This window comes from Artemia sp. Qi Xiang Cuo, chromosome 8 (assembly GCF_049724085.1).
Source record: "Artemia sp. Qi Xiang Cuo chromosome 8, ASM4972408v1, whole genome shotgun sequence".
Classification (NCBI taxonomy): domain Eukaryota; kingdom Metazoa; phylum Arthropoda; class Branchiopoda; order Anostraca; family Artemiidae; genus Artemia; species Artemia sp. Qi Xiang Cuo.
In genome coordinates, this window is record NC_142801.1 from 42,976,112 (window position 1) to 42,995,573 (window position 19,462).

The following is a 19,462-nucleotide window of genomic DNA, read 5'->3' on the forward strand; positions in this document are numbered from 1 at the left end:
GACTTTATTTCTGCTCATTTTTAGTTTAATGGAGCTCTTTACTTTTCTTTAAAAAACTTGTTCCGTACATTTCCTATTAATAAATACTACATGTAAGTAATTAAATAAAAAAGCTTCTGAGTGTTCTCATTAGAACAGAAATTGAGAGTTCTAATCCTTTTTTTAAGGTCCAACGAAATTGGAGACAAAACAGTCACGTGGGGGTGGTATTTTCTGGGGGGGGGGATTTTCCGAGTGCTGGATTTTCCGCCGGGGGTATTTTCCGGAAAGGTAAACGCCGAACAGCTATGTGACAAAAAGAACAGACTAAAAGTTGAGAAAAAAAATTAAAGATGTATTTGTCAACTCACGAGTTTCACGAATATCCATCCATCCATCTGATATCCATCTGATATGGAATATATCCATATCCATCTGATATGGAAAATTCTCAATTTTGACTATGGTATCTATGATTGGTTAGTTTTGAAAAATTTATTTGTGAGCTCGCGAGTTTCACAAAGAGTTATCCATGCTAAATTTTAACTATGGTATCTCTGAGTATCTATGAGTTTTATTAAACTTTGAAAAGCGTCTTGTAGAAAGAATGGTGAGTACATCCAGAGAACGTCAACGATGGTTAACTATTGACAGTGACTGCCGTTGATTATGAAAATTAGCTTTTAGTGCGAGGTACGACTGGGAAAAACAAACGGTTTCCAGCCTTAGCAAAGTTTATACAATGCTTCTTCTCCTGACCATTTTTGACCTTAGATTGAGAAGTACTGTCTACACCACTCAAGGGAGTATATTCGAGCATACAGCACCCATTGGCAACGGTAACCCTTGCTTCAGCAGATTCAGACAAAACTTGGAGTGCTGCACAAAAAACGGTCAGTGCTGTCACATTGACGATTGACCACACCTGCAGAAAGAAGCTAAAAGGAGTAGAAGCGTCTACAAGCACAGCTGAGTTACGGTTTGATAAGGAGCGGTACATGTACATAAAAAGCCATGTAATAGAGACAAATTAGCTGCATTCGTTTTTGCCATTTATCTTGTGGTGTATCTCCCTTGTGTATAGCCTCCCTTTTTCATTTTTGAGAGAAAAGCGTTTCAGCCCTTTGTTTTTCTTTTCAGTCTGTCGTTTTCCAATCTTGGCATTTACCAGAGTAGCAAAACGAAAACTGAAGGATGGATTTCGGTTTTCCCTCCCGTCAGTCTTTTAGTGCGTTTTTGCTTCATTGCATAGATTGATTTTAACCTCTTTTTTTTGGGGGGGGGGAGAGGGACATTTTAACAGCATTGAGAGATGAGCAGTCAAAACGGACGTAAATAATTCTTAGTTTTACTGAATTCTGTCACCGTCCTGAATTTAACAGGGTATTATACAGATTCTGAATGGAAGGGAGAAAGTAGGGCCTGATGAAGAAAAATGGCTGAAGTCAAAATAACTTTAAAATCTGAACAAAATACGACTACACAAACGTTTCAAAATTAAATACATTTCATCATTTTCCGACCTTCTGAAGTTCAAATGCACAAAGGTTAATAAAAAAATCTTTCTGGTGGAAGCCAACGGTGACCCATAGTAACCAAAACTTTAAAAACACGCTTCAGAAAAATAAAATTTAATGAGGAAAAATTGCCATTTGGAGCTGATCAGAATTGTAACTATTATTTCAGTCAATCTTAACAGCAAAAGGTTATTGTGAAACAAATTTAGGATAATTTCGAAAGAGCTTGAAATATTTGAAAATGGCGTCGGATCAAAATGAAAATGTGCAATTGGAATCACCATATTCAAAACCCCATATAGGACAATTACAGTCCCTTAGGATGAAGAACAAGGAAATAGTGGCATCGATTCACGAAAATTTAGGAGAGGGGGTAACTTTTCAAAAATCTAGGGTTGGGGGTGGATTTTCATTGTAAATACCAAAAACATTTTGATCAAAAAATATGCAAAAAAAAAAAAAATGTGGTTTTCAAAATCTAAAGGGGAAAAATGTTCCCCTCCAATTGATATGACTTCAATGAAAAACACTATTTTTTTCATGGTAGGAAAATCCAAACCTGAGGTTAAAAATCTCACTATTGTGTATTTCCCTCCCTGTCCCCTTAGTAAGTTTCAACACTCGTCTGCCGACTAGTAGGCTAACATAGCGCCATAGATAGATGTTTAACGGCTCATTTCAAAGCTTTTGATCTTATCTATGTGCACTATCGTTGAATCACCGATTAGCTATGGTGAAATCTCCATACAAGAGGATTACAGCCCACCACTTTGGACAAAAAAGAAAATAAGTTTTCTGCATGGGTCAACGAAAATCAGCTTCAACTGGCAATTTTTCCCAGTACAGTTTTTTTTTTTTCTCAAAATACGTTTTTAACTTTCGGTAACTATGGGCCATAGTTCATTCTTTACTACGTTGCAGCTATCACTACATGAATTTTTTTTTTTTACACTGTGCCGCGACGGCCGTTGAAAAATAAAATACATTAGGTTGATCCGTAAGAAATCATGATTCAGGTCTTAGAAACCATCGAAATCAGTAGCAGCGCTGAACATTCAGAGCACCAAGCTCATGTTTCGTATTTGCTGGGGCCATTTGGGCATACGCGGCTATGAGCTGGAGCAGCTACTTGAAAATTCTAACCCTGAGGAACGTCATAAAGAAAAATTTGTTCAATTAGCCAAGGTTTGAAGCAGAAACTGTCAGAGATGGTGAAGACATGACAAAATGATATTGCAGCGAAATAAAGCTTGCCCACATACTGCAAAAAGAGCAAAGAATTCATGGAATGATTATTTCTAATTGGGCGTCCATTCTCATATCGTGAGACGGTGGCCGGTGTTTACCCCCTGCAAAAAAATACCCCCTACGCCACGGAATATCCCCCTAAGAAAATACTACCCCCTCCCCCACTGCTGGTTGGTCTCCAATCACTTTCGACTTATAAAAAAAATGACTAGAACTGTCAATTTCTGACCTAATGAGCACCCTCCGAAGTGTCTTCGACCATGAGGTGGAGGTGTGAACGAAGAAGAAGCAATCGCATCCCACTCCTATATGGAATTTCTGCTCATTTTAGGGTTCAACGTTACTCTTTACTTTCATAATAACAGTGTATGCCAGAAATATTCCCAGAAATCACAAGGGAGTAGTTATCAATTTCATATTTTTGATGCGTTTTTTAAAGTTTCTTTTGTACCCCTCCCTCCAAAAAAATACCCCCCAATAAAATCTTGGTTACGGCCCTGGGGAGTATACATGAATTTTTACCTCACCCACCCCTCGTCTCTCCCTTAGAACTAATTATGTGTTTATCTAATGGCTCAATGAGAGCTGGGATGTTTTGGCATTAAAATGCACCCTCTGATGTATCTCCCTCCCTCCCAAACTACAAAACAATCAGAGTACCCCATTGTTGAAGTTTAAGGGCCTTTTTAAGTTTTGTAATTTGTCCATTGCTTACAGATAGTATTTGTTACTGGGAAACATAGGGACATTTTTCGTGGGGGAGTTTTCTGCGAGGTGGGAGGATGATTGTCTGGAGGAATTTTTAGTGATGAGAAAAGTTTTGGGAACAATTTTCTGGGGGTGTTTTCGGGGAGGGGGGGGGGATAAACGCCTAGAACTCGTGAAACGACTCACATTGTCTTTTTGTTATGTAGAAATAAGCTTTAAAGGCAACCGTGTATCCTGATCGTGAGGTAAAACGTTCACTTCACTTTCTGGAACATAAGGAACACATTTTATAAAAAAAGGGTTTCTCTACTACTTGCTCTAATTGAAGAACTACGGTGCTTGTGCTTTTGGCCGGAATACCATCACTAAGGAATCAAAGATCCTTGACACTTTTGGTAATCATACGGTAAACAACATTTAGTTAGCCGGTCTAGAAAAACTACCCAATTAAGTTAGCTATTTATACACCAAACTTCCTGAAACCATCAATGATTCCAAGGTCTTATTCAGCCAGGCTCTAAAAATGATTTTCTATCTTCCCTGGCATTATTTCCAGGAGGTAAGTGGCTCAACCAGGCGAATCTTAAAAGGTGGTTATCTGGGTGGTTTTTTTTATCCGGATATGTCCTTAACATTTCATACGAAGTAGAACGTCCGATGCATTTTAAAATTTGATAACCAGACACAGATAGCCATGTTTAATATCGTTAAGGAAATTCAACTTCGCTCTTTATCACCTATGTTTTCATGATCATGCGTGGTCTGGACTTGTCATACGAAGTCGGGTTTTTTGGCAAGAAGGATGACTAAGAACTAATAATTCCTCCTTTAGTTTAAATACCTATATGCTTCAAATCCATCAGCAACATAAAAAGTGGCACAATCAAATAAATTACCCATAGTCTAGATATTTTAGGGTAAGTAGTGAATAGCATAAAAGACATCGGTTTAATTCCAGCATACATATATCTGTACATTTCTTTCGTAACAGCAAATACATCAATAAATTAAGATTTTGAAATGTTTCTAAAAAATTACAACCATATAACCTTATTAAAAAAAAAAATAACAAAAAAAAAACAAACAAAAAGATCAACTCCTATTATGAAGGCCTTCTAAGTGGAATGAAAAAACAAAGGGTTCACACTGCAGTTTTTTGGAGCACATCACATCACTCATTTTCCAGATTTACTCTTCTTGCAAAAGTGATAAACTTGACTTAAGTAAAGTAATATGGCCCTGAAAAAATAAAAATAATTTTTTTATGAAGATGGTTAAGGGCCTATGTCTAGTTAGCTCAGGACGATAACAATTCATGTATCGATTTTTTATACTAAATATTTTCAACTTTTCTGATAAAGCTGGCGATTTTTCTTCAGTTTACATAATTGAAAATTACTCACTGACAACATAAACAAGAAAAGGGAACGATTTTTTAAGAGAGAAAGGGTCCCCTGAATCAATCTAGGGGGATTCCACTTACATCGATGTTCAGGTATTAGTACAACAATAAATACCATCACCTTAAGAATGTTTCACTGTAATTAACATGCAATTTTTCCCATCCATAGTTCTTACACAATAAACATTTCTTTTTTTATGAAAAATTTGGGTGCTTTAGATGAAAAAAAAAATGTATAAGAATGAAAGATGTAGAAGAGAATATAAATAAGTAGAATAGTTTGAAGAGAACAAAAATCCCGAATACCTTTTAAGCACAACTGTTTTTGTATAATAATTCTTTTAATTTTTTTCTCGCTCAAAACAACAATTCAGTAAAACAAAATGTTAAACAATCATTACACAAAAATGATGGGCACAAGAAAAAAAAAATACATAAACATATTATTGATCTCTCTATAACATGTTACAATGAGAAGCGCTTTCCTAAACGATTTATTTAGTTTAAGAATCCAGAAAGCTAAATTTCTTAAGATAACAGTTACAAATTACTGCGCAGAAACTCAATGGCAGAAAAGATCCAACTATATTTTCAAAATTAACATAAGCTCATTCAGTCCACATGTTACCGCTTGCGGAAAATCGGAATTCGAATGACGCATTGTTGTACGAAAAAAAACACAGAAAAATAATTATAAAATCATAAGCACGACGCAGAAAAATCGCAGCCACCCTTTGCCTTATAGTATTGAGCCAAAAAGTTTAGACCTGTACGTCAGCGTTTTTCAATTAATTATTCAATGACTAAAAAATCATTACACAAAAATCTTGGGGACAAGGAAAAATATATAAACATATTACTGAACTCTATGCTACATTGAGAAGCTTTCCTAAACAATTTATTTAGTTTAAGAATCCAGAAAGCTGTAATTTCGTAAAATACAACAGTTACAAAATTACAACGCAGAAACTCAATGACAGAAAATATCCAATTGTATTTTCAAAGTCAACACAAGCCCATTTAGTCCACATGTTACCGTTTGCAGAAAATCGAAATTCGAATGACACATTTCTTGTACGAAAAAAAAAAGCGCACAAAAAATAATAAGAAAATTGCAGGCACCCTAGCCTTATCCAGGTTGCAGCGGTAGCTAGCAACCACAGTTTATATAATTAGGCAGTATGTTTACCCCAGATTATTTCTGGCTCTTCATTCTCTTTGTTGGAGCACTCTTTGTCGCTTATGTTTATACCGGTTTATATATTCTCTGGAGCAATCGCACCTCAGTCCGGGTTTTTAGAATGGGTGATATAGGGAAAAATCATACTGCTATTATATATACTGTGCTAGCAACCTAGTAAGAGACGATCACGTCCCATAGTAAAAAAAAATATAGCCTATAGCTCCTAAGACTAGAGTCAGATCAAAAAACGAAGTACACTATTAAAACCGCCTTGTCCAATAAGCCTATATCGGAAACTAACTGTCCCTTGGCTTGAACAAAAAAAAAAAAAGAAGAAAATATGTTGGCTTGAAAAACAAGAAAAGAAGCTTGAACTACAACATTCTGCATCGACGGCATCTTTTTTTTTTCTTCCGATTGTTCTCCACAGCTAGCGGGGCACTGAAAAATCATAGAGAGCTGTTTAATGGCTCATTCGAAAGGACATTGATTTATTTAAAAACCCTTGGTAATAAACAAAAATAATTAAAAAAATACAATCAGTTTTTTACGAAAACTGTATTTTTCTATAAGACTGTAGTGGCAAATTTCATTAACATCTTCTTGCATACAAAGATCAAAATGGGATTTTTAACATTATAAAAAGCACGCAGATATAGCTGTATAAAAAGTATAACTTTTTTAGGGTTTTAATTCTTAATTCTTACAAAAGGTGGGTTTCCATCCACTCACTACAGTTGAAATTCTATTAATGCTGCATAGGGGGAAATGAATGGCCATTTACAGATTATAGCATATAAGCAATTTAGCAATTAACTATTCATTTGATTCCTGAGGAGGTTTTTCCACATGTGTTAGGAAATTCCAAAGCATATGGAATTTTTGATTTTCTGGAAAAAAAAATGGTAAAAATCATTAGTAATCTGAAAATTTACTACAGTTCTCCACAGAAAGCAGCATGTTAATTTGTATTACCTTATTTCTTGTGTTTTATTTTTTGTTCTAAATAGGCAGGTCACTAAAACCATGAATCGAATTGGAAATTGCACACAGAAAAGGAAAGAGAAATCTTTCCAAAATTCACCCTTGAAAGAATAAACTTCATTTAAATGATTAAATGTCATATTGACTTTATTTTTTAAGACTTAAAAATTGCTTTGTATTAACTTTGGCAGTTGTCAGTAGCAGTACTTTCCAGAAAAAATTGTTTAGTTGCCTCCTTTCAATTATTTTTTTTATGAGTGCTTTCAAATCAAACGGTTCAGCTTTTGTTAATATTAAACACTTTTGTTAACAATAAATACGTCAAAATAATTAACCTTTTATGACGATTCCAACTATGAACAAATCATTAAGTATGGAGTCACCTATCTAAATTTATGAGCCTGGAAAAAATTCGCATAATTTTAAGAAAAAGAAAAATAACTTCTAAAAGAGGTGCGATTTGAATATAATTGCGTAATTGTATTCAATTGTCCAAGGACTGGATTCCCGAGGTTTGGAGTTCCTATGTAGAAAATGCCAAATTTTGCATTTTTTTTCTCGTGTCACGGATACGTTATTTTTTTTACAAGGGGGTATCGTAGTGAACTAGTCGTCGTAGAACATCGAAAGTGTATTCATTTGAACGGAGACTCAAGGTTCTAGCGCCCAAGACTCAAGGTTCAATAACAGAAGACATCACCCACTGCACATTGGCCCGAAAAAGGCCAAAATACTATCGAGTAGAAATTCTGAGATAGCCACGTTTTCCGATATTTTCCTCCCTTCCAATATGATCCTGCGTAAGAATCAAACAAATCTTTGACGCGTAAATATCAAGAAGTTTCAAGAGGAAGTCAATCGACTTGGTTCATTTGCAGCACATACAAGACAAGGATAAAATAATAAGAATTTCAGACAATATTAAATAGTTTTACACGAAAGGAGAGAGACACGTAGTTTACTTTACCTGGGCATGCTTTATTTCCAAATCACACAGATCAACTAGGCCTTTCTTCATCGTAATGATTCGACGGGATTTGAGACTTCGAAGATCTGAAAACGTCAAAAGAGTATAGTCAAAGATAAACAGATGGATTACTTGAGGTACAAGACGTGGCATGTACAACGTTTTGATTCATTTAATTTTTTTTTCAAACAACCACCAAATGGATTTAAAGGGCTGGGCTGTTCGGATCTTTAGACTCTTCATTTGCCACTCATTTCAGTTTTCCAATAAAACACGGCTTGACTATTCTGCTTTTTGTTTTTTCAGTGAATCCTATACCCTTACTATTTATGCTACCCAAGAAAGCGAAGTTATCCAGTCGGTCTATCTTCTCGTTACATAAAATTACCTCTTCATCCGCATTTATTTTTAATTTAACTGATCTTCAATCAATAATGCATTATATTATAATCATAGGCTTCCAAACTTCTAGCCACGTCTTTAGTCTAGTACCTTACTTCAAATGAAAGATAAAAAAAAAAAAAAAAAAAAAAAAAAAAAAAAAAAAAAAACAGACCAAGAAAATAAACCATGTAAAATTCATAAATCATACCGTCCTCTCCGGCATATCCTACTCATGCAACCGACGAAGAACATAAACAAATAGGTATAAGTAATATAAACAACAGAACTCAATGGGGTAGGGGTAATAGACCAAAGAAAAAAAAACCAATTCACCTCAGTTCCTGGGTCCGTTTTCATCATTTACCGGAATGTAGGGACAAACTAACGCTCCGAGATGATGGCCACCTGAACATATCATTAAAATATTTTTAAAGGAAACATGCTAAAACGTTCCTATACATAGATGATTTTAGTTACATTTGTAGAAGCGATAGTGTTAAAACATTATTGCTATCATTCACACTATACTAGGTTCCACTTCTCTATCAGTGTTTTTCGACAAAGAAAGAAACCACGATGATACTTTAATTTAAACAAAATTAAATCAAAAGTAAAAAAAAGAAAAACATTTTAAAGGAAGTATATTAGGAAAACAATAAACATAATCAAGTCAAGGATTGTTAATGGGCGTGTCTACGGGGATGGAAGGTAACTTTCAAGAACAGATGGGGCTTTATTCTGTTATTTTTGAAAGGTCGCTCTATGAGAGTTGGACATGTTAAAGTATAAAAGGGAAAAGAGGCTAACCAGGAATGAATAAACATGCAGTAAAAGGATCACAGCACTTCAAACGGTAAGGTTAACCCAAGTCTGCGCATTATTCCCACATTTTTCTCTAATTCAAATGTACATTCGAAATGCATGGCTTTCGTCACAGATTATGATCTAGAATAACACCAAGGCATCTAATAACTGGCATTAAAAGCTAGATTATTTAATCTAAACCAGTCTAATAAAATGTTTCCAACTACACTAATTTTTTTCTAAAACAGTAGGCTATATTCAGTGTCACCCGCAAAGTGCAGGTTAAGATTTTATTCGTCCTCTTATATCGTAACGATTTAGCTTACGCATAAATATATATTCTGAGAAATTGTAATAAATGCATTCTAACTGTCTAGCAGAATAATTGTGGCAGCTGCAATGTCTTTACGCTCTAGAGTATAATGTATGTAACGACATAAATAACATGAACTACAAAACGGATCCTTTTAATCCTTTCGATACATCCTCTAAAGGGAATGAAGCCAACATGTCGTCATGCCAGAAATGAAAGGGCAATTCTACAACTTTCAAAATTTCACACCAGATCGGAAATAAATCTGCAAACTTTCTAGGGGAATTGTTATTCTAGATTTCGAAGAGGAAAAACTATAATTATTGGAATATGTAGCTGAATAACATAGCTTCATTTGGGTATATGATACATATAATTATAAGAAAATTATGAGCAAAAGCTGCAGAAGCATTTTTTGTCCCGATCATAGCCGGTTACCCTTACCTCCTATGAAGTAAACAGACCTCTGCAAATACGACCATTAGACAAAGATCCATTAGAAGAATACAACTCTTTTTCTAAACTATCCTAAAGAGAATTTCAGGATGCACTCTTTCACAGTGGGGACGACGCTATTAATAAATAATAATATAGAACTAAGAACACCGATTTGTTTCACTGTAATTGCCCGAACTTGAATGAAATTGGTTTTTGAATAGCTATGAATGCAGACAAATAAGTTGATGGTCGTCAAGATAAGTAAATGCCACTGCTTATCAGAGGCAGCGCTCCATCACTGCCTAAGTAAAGAACCATCTGCCTGCAATGCATTATTTTTCGCCAGAACCACTTCACATGGAAGGGGTGGTCGTTGAAACTTTGGAGGGGGCTCATTCCATTTAAAACTGAAAGTTAGAGCGCTTTTTTTTCAAAAGTTGAAGCTGATTGGAGGGCAACTAGTCCCTCCTGCCCTTTCTTGGCAACTAGTCCCTCCTGCCCTTTCTTGGCAACCACCCCTCCATAACCCCAAGACATTCGACAGGAATTTCGAGACGACTATTTTATTGAAAGTAGTCGAAAAGTCAACTAAAAAGGCCTCCAGGGATGGCATGAGACCCAATGCTTCCGGGACAAGGGCCGTAAATTATACAAATTGCCAATTGCTTATACATGGGTTTTATGATTGAAAACGGAAGGCTTGTTTTATAATGTGTATGGGACTGGCTCAAAACTTTCAGAGATCGTCCTCTGGTTCAAAAGAATCAAACATGGTTATTGGAGGGGAGAGGGGGATTAGAGGGTTCGTAAAAGGGCCAGACCTTTTGCTCCTCACCAGTATCTGCAAAATCTTGGGTTTAGCTTGGAGTATCAAGTTAAAACTTGCAATGAGTATAGGGGAGGGGGAACGTGAATAAGGAATTTGACTTAGGGAAAGGAAGCAGGGACTAAAAATATTTTTACCACACCATCTATAAGTCCCAATAAGGCGTTTGATCAGTCACAGTTAAGTAGGGGAGGCGGGGTTAAGGGGAAGTGTCTAAAGATTTTAACAACATAACAGAACTTTTAAATAAATGAACTTGGCATTTAATTATTTAAACAAGCAAACTTTTTGAAGCACACAGGTTTAAGAGTTCCTCACTATCATCAGCAATTTCTCTTATTCATTACTAATAAATTATTAGATACATTATTCTTACCAATTCATTTATTTATTTTATTTTATTCAATAAAGGAGGAAGCCATAAGCTTGTCGCATAACCAACACAAAAAATAACAGCTCAAACAGCAACACTGCAAAACACAAAATAAAAAATAAAACAAAAAAATATTCATCAGTAAAAAACAATTATGCAACAACTATCTTACAGAAACTGTTTTTCATGGAACTCAGTTTCCACAAGGGCACTTTTAAATGATTGCACTGTTTGCATAGAAACTACGGCATCAGGTAAACTATTCCAAAGTTTTGTTGCATGGTTAACAAAGCTAATTGACCTATTTTCTTGGGCACTTATGGCTGATACAGTTTATACGAGTTTTGTCAAGTGTCTGAGTAATGACTAAGTTTGAAGAAATCAGCCCAGTCCACATTATCGACACCCTTCATAATACGGAATGCATTAATCGGGTCAATCCTATCCCGTCGAAACTCCAGAGAAGGAAGTCCCAAACACTCCAATCGACGCTGATACGGTAAATGGCTCAAATATGGAACGAACTTTGACGCCCGATGTTGAACCCTTTCAATTTGCTGCGAGTTACATTTCCATGTAGGATACCACACAGAGGAACAATATTCTACCACCGGGCTTACTATTGTCTTGTATAGTGTCATAAAAGTGTGAAGGTTAAATTTCATGAAACTTCTCTTAATCCGAAGCAGGCTGTAATTAGCATTTCGCAAAATTATTGACACATGCTTGTGAAACTTCAACTGGTGATCAAAGTGAACATCTAAATCCCTTACTGAATCCGCAGATGAAACAGGTGTATCACCAAGAAAAAAAATGATAAGTTGAGCTTTTCGAAAAATAATGGAGTACAAAACATTTTTGATTGTTTACAAACATGGAGTTCAATTTACACCAAACATTTAGGCATTCAGATTCTCTTGAATAAGGGTGACGTCTACTTTTATACAACTTTATATCGTCTGCAAACAGTTTGACAGTGGAGTGACGAAATACTTCAGGCAAATCATTGACAAACAAGCAAAATAACACTGGGCCCAAACAACTGCCCTGTGGCACAACACTCAAAATCGGACTGTCACTTGAAAGTGCACTACCGACTATAACTTGCTGGGAACGGCCTGATAAATAATTTGTAATCCATGTTAAATTTCTATTGCATAGCTTATACTTTTCACATTTTTCAAGCAACAAACTAACTGAAACTTTGTCAAATGCTTTACTGAAGTCAATGTACAAGCAATCAAACTCCAAACTGAAATCAGCCATATTTTGGGAATATTTTACAACTTCTAGCAACCGCGTATTACATGACCTATTTTTTCTAAAACCATGCTGTGACGGATGCCATAATTTATTTTGGTTGAAGTAATCCTGTATCCAATATACAACAATATTTTCAAGAACTCTCGAAAAAATTGAGGTGTTTGAAATTGGACGATAATTTCCCAATTGGGATTTAGATCCTCCTTTGTGGAGTGGCTTTACAACCGCTTTTTTCCACGCTGCGGGGCATTTACCACTCAATAGACAATGGTTAAACAAAAACGCAAGAGGTTCAGCTAAACACGTGGCTGTCTTTTGAAGGAAAGCGTTAGAAATACCATCTATATCTGGAGCTTTATTAACGGAAAGGTCACGGAGAATTTTTAAAACCTGCTCTGAAGAAATATCAGAGTCATCGAAGGGCACTTTGTCTGCTTGAACAAATTCGGTAAAATGGGGTGGACTGCGTGCATGGACATCATTCGGATTTACAAAAATTGACGAAAACACTTGATTAAACACATCAGCCTTTTTCTGATCATCACTTATTAATTCACTAGTAGCTGGGTCATCAAAAATGCACGAATCAGTTGAGTCTTGTTTCTATTAACATACTTCCAAAACTTCTTTGGACACCCTCGAATATTAGTAATGACTGAAAATTCGAGTGATTCCCGATTAACGCATAGAGAACGAGTGGCGCGATTCCGAGCCCTTTTACACGCACACCACGAGTCTTCGTTTCTTCCAACATATAGTGTCTTCATTGTTGATTTTTATCACTAATAGCATCAAGTACAAATTTTGGCAGTCGTCTTCTTTTTCTAGAACCTTCTTTTATGTAATAACATGGAACGAACCTATCACATGCATCTTTTACAACCTCTCGGATGAACTCAAAAGCAACATTTACATCTGCATTCCTAGACTGAAGCTCCTCAACAATAGAAACGGAACGGATAAAGTCTTGAATTTCATCGTAACGACCCTATAATCATAATAAATTGCTATAATTTTTATATATTTTGCTATAATCATAATAGATTGCTATAATCATAATAAAGTTTAGAACCAGAGTTCACCGCTGCACTTACATTCATTGGCAGAGACATAACTACACGGTTGCTTTTAATAATAATAATAATTTATTTTTGACCCACTATACAGAAAATGAAGTGGAGTAACACAAGAAAAGAGAGAAAAAAAAAAAAACAAAAAAAAACCCCCACAAAGATACATTTAACAACAACACAATAAATAAATATTACACTCAATGCGCTGTGGCTACCCGGATAAGTGGGTGGTTAACACCCAAAGTAGCATAAATGTTCTCTTGAAGACGGCTACTTTGTCTGACAAAACAATTTACAATATCCGGAGCACCAAAAATCCGCATCATCTTTCTATTACTGTATCTGCGAGGCAGATACAATAAAAACTTGCAATATCTGAAATACATAATTCTAATATCACTAATATCCCCTGGCCAAAACAGGATGTGAAGGCCAGCTGGGAACAAAACCGTATGGTCACAAAAGCTCGAGTACAATTTAGCCAATGTTTTTCTGTTATATCTTCCCCTGTTGGGGCCAATTTTGGCGTACCCCAGTTTCAGTTTTACCAAGAGGTGGCAGCATCTTAAGATCTAGTATGTCATCTGGAGATTTCGTGATCACCAAATCTAGTACATGGGGAGTGGAATTACTTCTCAGTCTTGTGGGATCAACAACATGCTGGTGCAGAAAGCTGTCCTGTAAGGTTTGCACAAGTTTAAAAGAAAAACTCTAGTCCGTCCCTGACGTAGCTTGGGATAACCAGTCAATATTGGGTGCATATACACAAAAACAGAAATTTGACATGTAAAACTCTAAAAATAAATCTCTTTAATGAAAGATGTACTTTGTTCTCATTGTTCTAATTGTGCAATTGTTCTCTTTAAAAGATTTTTGACCTGTTGATGATGGTGAAGACATAGAAGGACAAATCCAAAGAAATCCACAAGTAACGGCCAACCAGGACCAATTGTTCAAATGTACATAAAAACAAAACAAAAACTGGTAGAAGGATTGAGCGTCTACAACCAACCAAAAAAAAAGGGAAAGAAAACATATACAAGTCCATAACCAACAGACAAATCAATGCACTCGTTAGCCGGTAACTTTGAATAATGGAATGAATCGGAAGCTAGATTTACTTACCATCCCTTGCTTTGTCTGATATAACTTGAAAATTTTCACAAGCTTTTTGCTGGGCATATTCGGCCTAAAAGAGGAAGCAAAATCACAATCACTCCAAATTCTGTAATAGCAATTAGAAAGAAAATCAAAATTACAACAAAGCAGCCTGGCAGAAAACTCTACACCAGCGGTTTCCAATCAATTTTGGGCCATGCCCCACCAAGGCATTTCTAAGATCCTGATGCTTCCTTTCGTGATTTTGAAATTTTCTTAATCAAAATTTTACGTGTGTTCACCTGAAGGAAGCTTAAAAGGCCATTAGCTTGGTACCTTTTTTGGGTTGCCCTTTAAGGCTACAAATTACAAATATTGTCTGAATACAACACCTTTTATACAATGTATGACGTCATCCACATGAAAAATATTTTTTTTTTTTTTAAATATAGGCCCTAAAGTATAGCGAGCCGAAGGGTGCGCGTCCTGCCCATGACCCATCTAAATAATGCCATGTCCCACCTGTGGGCCATGTGCACCACATTGGAAATCACAACTCTAGATAAACATATTCAAACAGTTCGTGGTAACAAACTGTATAGTAAGAGCGACTCGTCCCAATAGTAACCGAAACTCTAAAAAACAGAATTTTAATATCAATAGTATTGGAAATCAAAAGAATTGAATTTTTATGCTGATTTTAAATATATAGGTTTCATCAAGTTTACTCATATCCATCAATAGTTAAGAGCCTGAGAAAATTTGCCTTATTTTCAAAGAAAAGGGCAAAACACCCCCTAAAATTCATAGAATCTTAATGAAAATCACACCATCAGTTTCCGCTTATCAGAGAACCTTACTGTAGAGGTTTCAAGCTCCTATCTGTAAAGATGTGAAATTTGTATTTTTTGCCAGAAGGAAGATCACGGATGCGTGTTTATTTGCCTTTTTCCTCTTACAAGGGGTGATCGTATCGAACCAGAGGTCCTAGAATTTTGCGAGAGGGCTTATTTAATTAAGTTAGGAATGAAGGATATTAGGCTCTGTCTCCAAAGAAAACATCAATTTTCAAAGCGAAAACTACTACTAACATTAATGATAACTCACCCTAAGGCCAAACCATCTGAGGTCATAAAAACTGCACAAGTTATTTTTCTACCGCACTCTTTTCAGAGCCTTACTCTTTACTCCCTCCCAAGAAGTACCACATCCTTAAGTATTTTCTTATGGCATTTCTCCAATCTGTTTGAGCATGTCCTGCTTTCCAGTTATCTCAACTGAATTACCGATAAGCACAATTTTTTGGTAACTTATCATCTTTTATCCGTGAAGTAACCTAACTTACTAATCTTACTAAAACTATCCTTAGACAATTCTTCTAGGATTCCTCAATTCCTCAGATTTTCCCACTATCCATGTTCCCAAATCGTACCTATTATTACTGAGGCCTGCTCAGTGCAATCACCTTCCTTACTAATAGTTGTAAAAGATAAATAAAACTATACAGAAAGTAAATTTTCTCGTTGCTTATTATCATTCCCTCATCCACATCAATTTTCGAACTTACTGTCGCATCCTGACTCACAAAACCATCAAAAATTCAATAATTTCACAAAACATTAATCCAGGACACGCAAATCATCTCCAAAATCTAATTTTAGGAAAGTTTTACCGTCCCACTAGATACTAAATCCTCTCTTAGCTTTAGCCGTATCCCTTAGGATACAGTTTATATAAATGCTCCATGTAAAAGGGTACAAAAACAACCCTGCTTAACTACTAGTACCGCACCAAACCAACTACTAATTTCGCTTCCGACCCTAACTGCACCAATATCACTTTCAAAGACAGTAACACAGTTATATTGTATACCACATAAGGATGGAACCTTCTCTAAGGCTTTTATATATCCTGAATCATAAACCTATTAACCATCTAAAACAGTCAGGGTGAAAAGGGCCTCATAATTCAAGTGCTTCTCAGTTATCAATATAAGCGTTAAAATTTCGTCAATGGATCCTCTTCCTTTCCTACAAGCACGTCACTCTTCACTTAAAATTTTGACTGCAAAATCTGTTGGTCTAACAAGTACCATCATATAAAGCCATTTGCTTCCTACCAAAATAAAGCTGACGTTTATCCATATGTTTTCCAGAGGAATGGTCTATGGATAGTTTTGGGAACCCGTTTGACTGACCGTCTATCAAACAACAAACTGTACGACAAATGTGGTTCTGTCCCACTTTCTTGAGCAATAATGTGAGAAAGGTTGAGATGGCTGGGACATGCTTCACGAATGAAGGATAACAGATTGCCAACGATCGTCGTTTTCATCTACCCATCTAGGACCAAACGAAAAGCAGTCGGGGGGGGGGGGGACGAGGTTGCGAGGAGTTTTTTTTAGAAAATTGGAATTTCTTGGGAGAAGGTAAAGAGGGAAGCTTTAAAGAGATTAAGATGGAGGAAGAACATGCAAGGTTGTGCTGGCCTCAGGCGGCTTGGTGTTACAGTTAGTTGTTAGCAGTAGTATACACTTCCTGCAACCTTGTTACGGCTTAACATACCTCAAGACTCTTCAGCCCGTCTCTCCCTAACACTAGCCTCATCATAATTGAGACTTTATATTTATGCTTGCCAAGAGCTCATCTGAACACCCCCCCCCCTAATTTCTATAGATACTAATACGATATCTCACTATTAAGCCATATACTTAATAGTGTGTAATCCAATGTTGTCCATTGTCTCCATCTAACATCTTCTTAGTTCAAACGTTAACACCTTCTCTACTTCCCTTACTTTAAACGTGTTCGCACAGGATCTATCACCCAGAAACCTTGAATGCTTATGTCTTCCCTATTTTTACCAAACTCTGGCGCTTTACAAATATTCCTAACTGTTTTCAATCCTTTATTTCCTAAAAAATCCTCAACTAGTTCACAAACTATTTTCCCATAAATATGCCACCCATCTTCTCCGTTGTCGAATTCTCAGCTCTTCAATTTCGTATGCAACCGTTCTTGGAATATTCCTCTTAAATTCTCATCCTTATCAACGTAATAACTTTATGGTAATCAATTACCCTTCCTAAATTCCAGCTTTAAATCGACCAAAAATCCGCACAAAATGTTAATGATATTTGAAAAAAAGAAGAAAACTGTCAAGTGAGAAACATTTGAAATTGATTCAGGAATGGTAACTGTTATTTTCGGCTAATCTTAATGATAAAAGTTTATTACAAAAACAAGTTTATGGGAGTTTCAAAAAAGAGCCTGAAACCCGTCGAAAATTGCGCGGGAATAAAAATGAAACCTGCACCATTAGAATAATCATGGTCGAAAACCCCATATAGGAAAATTATACCCTCTTGAACAACAAGGGAATCTTTTCCATGGGAGGCACTGATCTGTCGCCTTTTTTTCATTTTTTTTTTATGTTCTAAGACCCCAATGGGCAGGCATAATAGATAAAAAAATAAAAGCGAAACAAGTCACCGATATAAATTTTCAGCCAGTGAAAAAAAATGGAGAAAGCAAAAGAAAATCAGCTGGAAACACCAAGCTATTTTCAGTGCTTTCATTTTCCACTAGCTAAAAATTTACTTCTTTGGTTTTCGTCCATGGTCTATATTTTGAAACAATTTTGAGCGCTTTCTAAGTTTCCACTGGCTGAAAATTCACCTCTTTGATTTTCATCTTCTCCTGGCTTGTTCTATGTTTTTATCTACTTCTATTTGTATTCAATCCCAGCTTTTTTTCTAATCAAAATCTACATCATTGGAAGCTTAAAATAAAATTTAAGATTTGGGAGATAATGCTTTGTGCCTTGCGCGGCGGTTATGTGGAGTACTCTGTAGATCTTATGTTAATAAAATTAGTTTAGTTGACAAAATGATTTTTATCGCTATTGCCTGAGATTCCCGATAGTATTATTATTCTACCACCCTACGAGTAACGGACTTAGTTTAAGAGAGCATACCTTTTACCTTAGAAACCTGAACCACAGGAAAGAAACTGTTCAGTGAAACCACTTTTCATACATACTTAAAGGAATATCATACACAGAAATCTACATTGGAGGAGGCGGGGTGGATTTTTCTTCGCTGAGTGGCCTAAATCTATAAAAAAAAATGCAACAGACGGGCAATTTATAGAATTGTAAGAAATTATAGGATGATGGCAAAAATAAATTTTGGGGGTAAGGTTCCATTTCAATTTGCCCCTCCTCATTTTCTGATAAAGCTGAAACACATAGATATTCCAGGTTTTCCACGGCAGATACCAACTCTTAACACTTGAAAACTTTGTAATGTCCCTTTATCGAGCCAAAAAGAAATACAACATAGACAATTACAAGGATTAGAACAGAGTGCAAGGTTCTTGAGAATATTGAGGTGAAAGTGGCCCACCAACAAAAACAACAAATGGTGCAATCAAAATCAGAGAGGATGATAGAAAGAAACCTATCAGCGGCGTGGGTTGCATTTCATTGCACTAATTATCAGCATATAGCCTCCATACATTAGTCAATTCAGTTACACACAATTCTTGTACATATTTGGCAAACCCCGAACATGGGTGGGGCCAGAGGGGTGTTTGTGTTGAACAGTTGCAAAACTGTTGTCGGTAGAAAAAAAAGATAAATTAAAATTATACTTAATGTGATGTCTTCCTTAAAAAACCTTAGTTAATCGTTTCAGCATAATACTGTTTATGCTTTTACTTTTCAAACTGTCGATTATTTAAACTTGAGCTTCTTAAGCTTCGCAAAAATTTCTTTTCGCCATGTAATTTTCGCAGTTATAAAAATACAGACCAGCTTTTAAAACTTTTAAACATCAACAAAGTGAATTCTTTTTCAATTTTGTAGCAGCCAGATTTCAAAAAAATACACAGGCTAGAACAT

The 19,462-nt window shown here is 35.9% G+C and overlaps 1 protein-coding gene across 2 annotated transcripts in view; it reads right to left on the bottom strand.

Annotated features, from left to right (window-relative positions):
- Positions 1–4,399: 4,399 nt before the first annotated feature.
- Snx6 (sorting nexin 6) overlaps positions 4,400–19,462 on the bottom strand; it is a 103,490-nt gene continuing 88,427 nt past the window's right edge. The window contains exons 10-12 of one of the 2 annotated variants that reach the window (XM_089093459.1): positions 14,588–14,651; positions 7,989–8,074; positions 4,400–4,691 (exon numbers count right to left, since the gene is read on the bottom strand). In XM_089093459.1, coding sequence (XP_088949585.1) covers positions 4,641–4,691; positions 7,989–8,074; positions 14,588–14,651 — 201 coding nt within the window. In that variant the 3' untranslated portion in view covers positions 4,400–4,640. The other variant, XM_089093458.1, reaches the window with a different exon arrangement.